Source organism: Symphalangus syndactylus, chromosome 13, assembly GCF_028878055.3.
Source record: "Symphalangus syndactylus isolate Jambi chromosome 13, NHGRI_mSymSyn1-v2.1_pri, whole genome shotgun sequence".
Taxonomy (NCBI): domain Eukaryota; kingdom Metazoa; phylum Chordata; class Mammalia; order Primates; family Hylobatidae; genus Symphalangus; species Symphalangus syndactylus.
In genome coordinates, this window is record NC_072435.2 from 21,305,108 (window position 1) to 21,315,643 (window position 10,536).

General features: G+C 47.5%; 1 protein-coding gene across 2 annotated transcripts; it reads right to left on the reverse strand.

Moving 5' to 3' along the window:
* Positions 1-1,037: 1,037 nt before the first annotated feature.
* Positions 1,038-10,013, reverse strand: ZNF304 (zinc finger protein 304). 2 transcript variants are annotated; one of them, XM_063614919.1, is made up of 4 exons: positions 9,531-9,976; positions 7,665-7,834; positions 7,403-7,529; positions 1,038-4,895 (listed from the first exon to the last, which is right to left on the reverse strand). In XM_063614919.1, the coding sequence occupies exons 3-4, from the start codon at positions 7,434-7,436 to the stop codon at positions 3,076-3,078; spliced, it is 1,854 nt and encodes a 617-aa protein (XP_063470989.1). In that variant the 5' UTR covers positions 7,437-7,529; positions 7,665-7,834; positions 9,531-9,976; the 3' UTR covers positions 1,038-3,075. The 2 variants fall into 2 exon arrangements, with proteins under 2 accessions (XP_063470989.1, XP_055095790.2); XM_055239815.2 differs by lacking the exon at positions 7,665-7,834 and having other exon boundaries at positions 9,531-10,013.
* Positions 10,014-10,536: the final 523 nt, after the last annotated feature.

A 10,536-nucleotide genomic window follows, 5' to 3' on the forward strand; every position in this document is an offset into this window, starting at 1 on the left:
TGTCTGCAGCCACTTACTCAGGTGTGTGTGAAACTCATATAAAAACAAAACCCCAGCCAGGCTGGGCGTGGTGACTCACACCTGTAATCCCAGCACCTTGGGAGGCCAAGGCAGACAGATCACCTGAGGTCAGGGGTTTGAAACTAGCCTGGCCAACATGGTGAAACCCCATTTCCACTACAAATACAAAAATTAGCCAGGCATGGTGGCGGGTGCCTGTAGTCCCAGCTACTTGGGAGGCTAAGGTGGGAGAATTGCTTGAACCTGGGAGGTGGAGGTTGCAGTGAGCTGAGATCATGCCACTGTACTCCAGCCTGGGTGGCAGAGCAAGACTCCATTTCAAAACAAAACAAAACAAAACAAAACAACCCTGCCTTTAAAAAAGATACTCATTGTGTGTCATTAGGGAATTGCAAATTAAAGCAACAATGGCATACCACTACACACCTATTTGAATGGCATTTTAAAATCCAAAATACTGAAAATGCCAAATGCTGATTAGGATGAGATGCAAGAGGAATGTTCATTCATTGTTAGTTGGATGCAAAAATGGTACAGCCACGGCCCGTTGCAGTGGCTCACCCCCGTTATCCCAGCACTTTGGGAGGCCGAGGAGAGTGATCACTTGAGGTCAGGAGTTTGAGACCAGCCTGGCCAACATGGTAAAAACCCGTGTCTACTAAAATAGGTGGAGGTTGCAGTGAACCAAGATCATGCCACTGCACTCCAGCCTGGGCGACAGAGCGAGACTCTGTCTCAAAAAATATATATAAATAAAATAAAATAAAATAAATGGTACAGCCGCTTTGGAAGACAGCTTGGCAGTTTCTTACAAGACTAAACATACTACATGACAGAGAAAATTGCACTCCTTGGCACGTATCCAAATGAGTTGAAAATATCTCCACAGAAAAACTATACAAATATGTACTAGGTTTATTCATAACTGCTAAAACTTGAAAGCAACCATCCTTCAATAAGTAAATGGATAAAGAAACTGAGGTATATTTATAGAATAGAATATCATTCAGCCATAATTTGCACACAAATGTTAAGAGGTTTATTTGTAATAGCCAAAAACTGAAAGTTACCCAAACATCCATAACAATTAAGTTGACAAAGAAAAATTGTGGTATACAATGAAATACTACTCAGCAATACAAATGAGCAAACAATTGACTCATGCAACAAGATAATGGATTAACCTTAAAATAGTTATGTTTACTGAAAAAGCCAGAGCCCCACCCCCTAAAAAGTACACACCATATGGTTTCATTTATAAAATTATAGAAAATGCTTGCTGTTGCTTGTGAATTGTGGAAAACAAGATGAGGAAAGATTGAGGATTATAAAGGGACAATCTTTTGTTGTGTTGGATATCTTGACTGTGGTGGTTTCATAGGTGTACACACATGCTGAAACATAGCACATTTTACACTTTACATATTTCCAGTTTATTGCATGTTAATCATACCTCCATAAAGCTGTTAAATAAATGTTCCTCATTAAAACCTATATATACTGTTCCACTAGGAAAGTTAGATCTGTCAACTATTTTGGCTCTACCATATTCCTCTCCCTACAATTTAGGAGAGTGAGCCCTGCCTCAATGTTGGTAAAAATTGGTAAGCAATGATGTCCACATCGACCTCAGTCACTAGGAATGCTGGCTGGGTCAGAGAAGACCCATCCCTGGATCTCTCTTCTGTCACTGCTGAGGTTCCTGTCTGTGCAGGTCAACTGCCCAGGGAGACACAGGAATCCACAAACATTTAGATTATTTCCTCTGACAGTGGCCTTGGCCACAGGAGATACAGATGTCTGAAGGTCCTGAGAATTTCTATGCACTCCCATCCCACACCACCATAACTGCACCGAGATTTGTGGATGCCCCTCTAGAATGTTCGAATCTCCTTTTGTTTGCCACAGTCATCCCCACTCCATTATCTCAGTGTTTCTGTAGCAATCATGATTTTCACATTGCCCTATACAGGTCTTACAGTCAATGTTACTTGCCTGTGGGATTCTGGATATCAGGGACTTGATCCTGTACAGGTACAGAAGACAGCAATCCCTCAACAGTGCTGGGGAGTACGTGACAGTTACGGGACCCAACTTACGTTGCTTCCAGAAGCACAGGAGATTTTCACACTAACTATGCCCTCCTCACTGGGCTCACAGGAAATCCTGGCAGCCAGGCCACAAAGTTAGGCACAAAAATTTTTTCAGTCTTTCCTAGCAAGCCTAGGGCAATGGTGTAAATTAGGTCGAACTAGACTGAGAACTGTTTTCTGCCATCCTTTGGTCCCCTCTGAGGCACATAAAAGAGGTGCCCACAAAAGGTGCTACTCCCTTCATGACAGAACCCAATTCTTTTCTCAATCCACTCTACACAGTAACAAAATCCCCAAGAGTAAAGGCTGCCACAATAGGCCTTTATCACTGTATAAACCAGAGCAGCATGGGACAAGCAGTTCCAAATTTGGGCGATTTGGCAGTAAGACAAGTAAGTCACAGCTATCACGTTTACAGTTAACATTGTCCATGAAGATGGAAAATCGTGTCAGGAAATCCCAGCAGACCCTAGCTCAGGTCCTTTTGGCGAGAGCTAGCTCATGTTTGCTCAGAACCTAATCATGAGGGAAAAGATGAGGACTCTCAGTGGTAGGGGGTGAAGTGGGGTGGGGGAAGTCCTTGAAAATATTCATGATTACCTGTAGGGAACAGGAAAGAAAGCACAGAAGTCTGCCTTCCCTGAGCAAAATGGAGTGATTGACACACACAGCTGGTAGCAATAAGATGGCTTCCGCCACAGGCACTGGCAGTGATATAATTCCATCAAGAGCTCTAGACAGTTACAAAGTGCAACATGCCTCATGAAAGCCTCCCACGTATGTGGTGCTTATCAGGAATCTCCCCAGGGTGGAATGAATATACAGTGCTCATCTGCTAGCTGATGGTTCTCTCACAAAGGGTACTCACAGAGCATTGCTCTGGTGTGAGTCCTATGAGGATGAACAAGATGACATATTTTCTGCATTCATAAGGCCTTTCTCTTGTGTGAATTTTCTGGTGTTAAACAAGTTTAAGAGATGCAGCTAAAGGGTCACCAAAACTGTTGCACTCATGAGCTCTTTCTCCAGTGTGAGCTTTCTGGTGACGAACAAGATGGGAGCTTCTGCTGTAGGCTTTCCCACATTCATTGCATACGTAAGGCTTTTCTCCAGTGTGAACCCTCTGGTGCAGAATGAGGCCAGAGTTGCGGCTAAAGAATTTCCCACATTCACTGCACTCATAAGGTCTTGCTCCAGTGTGAACTTTCTTGTGTTGAACAAGGTGGGAGCTACTAATGTAAGCCTTCCCACATTCACTGCACACATAAGGCCTTGCTCCTGTGTGAACTCTCTGGTGCAGAATGAGGCTGGAGTTGTGGCTAAAGCATTTCCCACATTCATTGCACTCATAAGGCTTTGCTCCAGTGTGAATTCTCTGGTGTACAATAAGGTTGGAGCTATGGCTAAAGAATTTGCCACATTCACCACACTCATAAGGCCTTTCTCCAGTGTGGATTTTTTGGTGTTGCACAAGTGTGTCTTTACGGCTGAAGGCCTTTCCACATTCACTGCACTCATAAGGTCTTGCTCCAGTGTGAATTATCTGGTGCTGAACAAGTGTGTCTTTGCAGCCAAAGGCCTTCCCACATTTGCTGCATACGTAGGACCTTGCTCCTGTGTGGACTCTCCGATGTTTAATGAGGCTAGAGTTATGGCTAAAGAATTTTCCACATTCTATGCATTCATAAGGCCTTGCCCCGGTATGAATTCTCCAATGCTCAATAAGGTGGGAGCTTTGGCTAAAGAATTTTCCACATTCACTGCACTCATAAGGCCTTTCTCCAGTATGAAATCTCTGGTGCTGAACAAGTGTGTCTTTACGGCTAAAGGCTTTCCCACATTCATTGCACTTATAAGGCCTTTCTCCTGTGTGAATTCTCTGGTGCTGAACAAGGTGGGAGCTTCTGCTGTAGGCTTTTCCACATTCACTGCAGTCATAAGATCTTTCTCCAGTGTGAACTCTCTGGTGCTGAACAAGTGTGTCCTTGCGGCTGAAGGCCTTCCCACATTCGCTGCATGTATAATGTCTTTTTCCAGTGTGAAATTTCTGGTGCATTTTTAGGTGGTGCAAGTGAATGAAGGCTTTTCCACACTCCTTACACACATGAGATGTTTCTCCACTGTGGATTTTTCTGTGATTAATAAGAGCTGATTTCTCCTTGAACACATTTCCACATGGTAGGCATCTAAAGGGTCTCACCTCAGCATGAGTTATCTGGCTGTCAAGAAGAGTAAAGGTGTCCAGGAAGGCATTCCCTTCATCACCGCAACTGAAAAGCATCTGTCCATCATAGTCTCCTTGGTGTTGCCTGAGACTGGAGCTGTGTGGGAAAGACTCCACGCATTCAGTCCTTCTGCATGGACTCACCCTATTGTAAGTGGTCTGGTCCTGGAAAAGGCCAGAGCCATCTGGTAAGTCCATCCCTTCCTCCCTGCACATAAAGGATCTCCCTAACATGCGGACTGTACAGCTCTTCACAAATGAGGCCCCTCCATCATCCCCTCTGAAGCAATTCTCTCCATTATGTTGCTTCTGGTGCTGGTAAAAGTTTGCACTGAATGAGAATCTTCTCCTACACAGCCCACGTGTGCACAGTTTCTGTGTAAGGTGTGATCCCTGGTGTTCGGCCAGGTGCAAAATGTCTTTCAAGAGTGGGTCACACATCTCACACGGGTGTGCTTTCTGGAAGAGACCTGGCTCAGTAGTCCTGACCTGTGACACTCCTTCTACAGAAACGCTCTGCTCAGAAGGTGCCTCATTTTCTGCTTCACACCAAAAACCTGAAAGCAAAAAAGTGCTGGTGAAGTGCATGCTGACTTTGGTGGGAGGCAGCAACCCCATCACAAATGTGTGTCTAACACCAATACGAGTCCACTGGCTTGTTGGCAGGACAGCAGGGCCAGGATCAGTGTGAAGAAGGGCTGGTTGTCAGTATAGGGCCTCACAGAATGGAGGAACCCTAACTATGAGGTAAAGACCTAAAAACAATGGCATACAGGATAGGGAGTAGAGGTGAAGCCTCTACCTGATTCCTCTGCAAGAGAGTTTCAGCAGGGCCTTGGCGGCTGCTGTCAGGTGAGCTCTGTGCAGATGGGTATGTCTGTGCCCGTGAAAATATGACTCCAAATAAGTAGCTCGTTCTCACGGACTATTTAATGTGCACAACTCATGACACATTAAAGTAAGCTAGTGTTGAAGATAGCAAGTGAAACATGGAGGCCAGAAAAGTGGGAAAACACCCAAAAGATGGAAGACAGGTGAGTAATGACAAATGGGAAAAGTGCCAAGAACGAGGAAAGAAAAGTAGATGTGAAGAATCACTATGGGCCTTGGCAACAAAGCACTGACAAACACAAAACAAGCTGAAGATTCGATTTGAATCCAACCATAACAGACACCCTCTTCCAGCTCCCATTCAGCAGGGCCATGCCCTCTGTAGGTCTCCTTTACTGTGGCTGCAGTGATGTCTGCCCTGTCAGGCACCCAAGGCTATCGGCCCCCTCCAACTACGCAACTGCACGGGACTGGGAAAATGAAAGCTGTAACGCAAACAAAGGGCAGGTGAGTGGCACAGGTAGACCCACTCCACAGAGAAAATAGAATGTTTAGAAAAAATACTCTCCAAGGTGGATGTACCAGGACAGCCCTGTAATCAACACAAGAAGTGATTGTGTCAGCTCCTGAAATTCTTGGCACAGTCAGGCCCCAGGAAATGTCAGCCAGAGGATGAGGGCAGAACCTAGGACAAAGAGGTGTAAAGATCATGACACCGACTCAGGCAGTGAGCACCTGAGCTGTGTAGAATCTGCTTAGCAGACTGAAAAACCCCTGAATCCTAACCTTTTCCTGCAAAGCTCTAGGGCAACAGATGTTCAGATTACCCAGTGAAGGCAGAAACACTGAACACGGCCAGCCCTAGAACCCGCAGCACCTACTCTGGGAAACAAAGAAGGAAAGGAGAAGAGTCATGGATCTGGATGGACAGAAAGAGTGGCCCATGGGGAAGAGAGGAAGACTCAAACTCCACCAAGGACACCGGAGTGGGTGTAAAGGCCTGTGGAACACAGCCTCTGACATGGTCCCAGTGATCCCTACCTCTTGGTACTCTTGCCCCTGTGTAAGCCTCCTCACTTGATTGTAAGCTGGATGGACTTACTTATTTCCAAGGAATAGAATATGGCAAAAATAATCAAATGACACAAGGCCGGGCGTGGTGGCTCACGCCTGTAATCCCAGCACTTTGGGAGGCCAAGGCGGGCAGATCACGAGGTCAGGAGATCGATACCATCCTGGCTAACACGGTGAAATCCCGTCTCTACTAAAAATACAAAAACTTAGCCGGGCGTGTTGGCGGGCGCCTGTAGTCCCAGCTACTGGGGAAGCTGAGGCAGGAGAATGGCGTGAACCCGGGAGGCGGAGCTTGCAGTGAGCCGAGATCGCGCCACTGCACTCCAGCCTGGGGGACAGAGCGAGACTCCGTCTCAAAAAAAAAAAAAAAAAAAAAAAAAAAAAAATCAAATGACACTTTCAAGATTAGGTTACAATCCTGGGCTTCCATCTTGAACATTCTTTTGGTCACTTGCTCAAAGAGAAGTTAGCTTCCATGTTATAAGGTACACTACAGAAAGGCCAGCTGAGGGAGGACTTTGACCAACAGCCAGCAAGGAACAATGCTCACAGTCCAACAAGCCGCAAGAAACTAAATCTTGCAAAAAGCAACGTGAGTGAGCTTGTAAGTGGATTCTTCTCAGGTAAGACCACAGCACTGGCTGAGAGCTTGATTAAAACTTCATGACAGCCAAAAGCATCTGCATAAGAAGGTGTGATCAGGCTGGGCACACTGGCTCAAGCCTGTAATCCCAGCACTTTGGGAGGCCAAGGAGGAAGGATCGCTTGAGGTCAGGAGCTCTAGACCAGCCTGGGCAACGTAGCAAGACCTTATCTCTACAAAAAGTAAAATAGCCAGGCGTGGTGGCATGCACCTATAGTCCCAGCTACTCAGGAGGCTGAGTTGGGGGGATCACTTGAGCCCAAGAATTTGAGGCTGCAATGAACCATGATCACAACACTGCACTGTAGCCTGGGTGACAGAGTGAGACTCTGTCTGAAAAACAACAACAACAACAACAACAACAACAAAAACCTCAAAATAATAAACAACAAAAAACGCTCTAACCAGATTCCCAATGCACTGAAACTGGAGAGATAATTAATTTTTATTGTTTGAAGTTACTAAGCTTTGGGATAATTTGCCATGTAGCATTAGATAACTAAAACACAGACTTACCTAGTGTAGCCACAAGTGCAAAGTTCTCCAGCATCACATCACGGTACAGGAATCTCTGTGCCTCCTCAAGGAGCTCCCACTCCTCCCGAGAGAAGTACACGAACACATCCTCGAAGGTCACACAACTCTGCCATGATGAGTACAGCTGAGTCCACAGTCAGCGTCTCTCCCCAGAACCCCCTCCTCCCCAGTCTACACACTCACACACCCACCCTCTAGTCCCTCGCCTCCCCAGCCTCCCAACTAAGAGGAGATAACAGACCTTGGCACCACTAGCGTCTGCTCTCTCCTCATGTCGCTGTCACCACTGTGTCCAGCCCAGAGCAGAACCAGGCAAGTGTGCAGACAGATGCTGTCTCAACTCTGGGTGTGGCATGAAGGGTCCCAAATACTCTCCTACCAACCAGTTCTCCTGGTGTCCAGACGATGCCTCTAAACACAACCAAACATCAGCTCCATCTTCTCCCATGAGCTGCCAATACTAGAGTCTTAAGGCCACCAGTTCACACTCCTCCCAACACGCACATTACTCTTAGGACTACACCTTCCTCACATCTGGGATCCCCGCCACCACTGGCCCATGCCATATGCACCTCCATGACATCCCTCATCCCCCATGTCACTCTGCATGCAGTGTCCAGGAAGTGCTTGAGTCTTCACACTATGCACCACTGCCGCCCAGGTGCCTAAGCAACAGACCCAGTTTTCTCTCAGTCTCCAGTTTCAACTTTCTTACTGAATAACAGCATTACCACCATGACTTGAAGATACCCCATCCCACTCCACACACTGGCCACCATTTTTTTCAACTTCTTCAACAGAACCCTTCTCCAGAACTAAAAACCTGTGTGTTTTCTTGAGGCCTCAACTAAGATGTCGACTGAGACCTCTTAACCTAAACATGATCAAAGCCTAACTCCTGATACAACCACTAAAAATCATACCTGCTGCCAATTTCTCCATCTCAGTTGATGGCATTTCCATAATTTTACCAGCCAACCTTAGGGTCATCCATGACTCTCTTCTCTCATTCACCCTTTGCATAAAAAAATCCAACCACTCTACTTAAAAAACAGAAAATTCACCAACTTCTCTCACCTCCACAGCCACACCTCTAGACCAGACACCATCAACACTACTGCAGTAGCTCTTCCCTCATGCTCACAGTCTGTTCTCAGCCTGAAAGCCAGACAGAGCGTGTTAAAATCCGAGTCAGATCATCTCCCTCCTCTGCTCCAAATCTCCCACGACTTTTACCATACTCAGGATGCCTCGGCCAGCCATTCCTGCCTCACTCCTTCCTCTGATACCTGTTTCCAACAAAGGTAATTAAGACCTGAGATTCCCTGAGCGCTCCCAATCAATCCTACAAGCATTTGAGCGTACCTGTTTCTGGGTCTGATATACTTTTCCAGTACTCATCCCATTGGTCGCCAGGTGGGGACTTCTCCACATAACTCCATACAACTCATGGCCTGGATTCAGGACACTAAGCTAGAAATGACCTCCATTCACTGCCCTCTGTCTCAAGTGAAGAGAGTCATGTGAAGAATCCCAGGATATCATCACTATGTCTCATCAGAGAATCTGGTCAGCCTTACTTATAAAATACATACAAAACCCATACATTCTCTAACCTCTGCTGCCACCACTCTGACCCACACCATCAACGCTCACCTGGACTATTTCAGTAGACTTCATCTTGATCTCCCCGTCTACCCAATGCTCCCCAGTCTAGCCACTCTGCAGCCAGAGGGAGCCTTTTAAGAACTGCGTCAGAGGACCTCCCTTCTCTGTACCAAACCTTGCATGACTCCCAGCACCCTTAGAAGAGAGGACCAGCTCCTCGGGCGGCCATTCCAGGCCTGCCTCTGACCCCCTAGTCCCTGTTCTCACCAGGCACAGAGAGTTCCCGGAACTCTCCAAACTCATTCTCATCTCCATGCATGCATTTGTAAGAACTGCCCCAGCGCCTTCGAGTCCGTTCCACACCTTATGCCATTGATAAGGGGAGCGGAACCCCTCCACATAATGCGACGGAGTGACCACCCTGAAGTGCGCGATGAGGGCGAACATCCCAGGACACACCAACCAGGCCGGTGTGCGTTTGAGGGATGCCCCCACTCACCTGAACCTGGTCCATCAGCACCGCCGCTGCCATGAGAAGCGGGTGAACGTGAGAAGGGGATGGACAGGCTGTGCCCTGTGGGCTCAGCCGAAACCCCACGCATCCACCGCGCTGGACGCCCTCGGGCTGAGCGTAGCACTCCAAGTCTCAGTCTACCCGGTGTAAAAACGCTCACAAGACTAAGGCGGCTGCCTACGGGGGAGACAAGGACAAGAGGGCGTGTGTGGAGGCCTCGGTAAGAGCCCAGCCCCGGCAGACACCTCCGCGAGAGGCCGCCCGTCCCACGACAGGGGTCATGGATTGTAACAAAAGCGTGGAGGAAGGTCCTGCAGTCTTCACTGTCTTTCTTTGCTAGGTTCCGAGAGAGCCGAGTAGAAAGCCGACTCGATCTCTAGGACTCAGCCTTCACAACCAGAATGCACTGACCGGGCATAGGAAAAATACGTCACGACGGCGACGCCAGAAGTCTCGCCTCTGCAGCCCAGAGCAGCAGGAAACGCCCAGTTTGTGGGCTGTCATTGGCTGCACGCCGGCTAACAATGAGTTGGGCACAGATTTCTGGGTAATGTAGTTTGTACCCTGCATCCAACCAGGCAACGAGCGCTTTTCGGGTTCTCCCGAATGTCCGCCAAGAGGCGTCGCGCAGGGAGGGGGAGGAAAGACTGGGAAAACGGTGTCTCGGAGGCCACAGCTGCTTTTAAAGGGTATGCACCTTGATTTCCATGGCCACCTGGGACAATGCCACGCCACTGAAGTCGCCAGCAAGGGACGCATTCTTTAATCCTCCTGCTTCTGAGGCCCTGGGAAACCTGCTTCACCTCTCTCAGATTTGGGGATTGAAACGTATTGATAAATTGAACAATGTCAGTATTTCGTTTGTGGGCCTTTTTGTAAAACATTGAATGTCCTTCTAATTTTTCTAACATATAAAGAAAAGAGATGTAATTAGCTACCTTTCTGCTGGCTGTACAGGAAGCATGGTGCCGGTATCTGCTTCTGGTGAGGC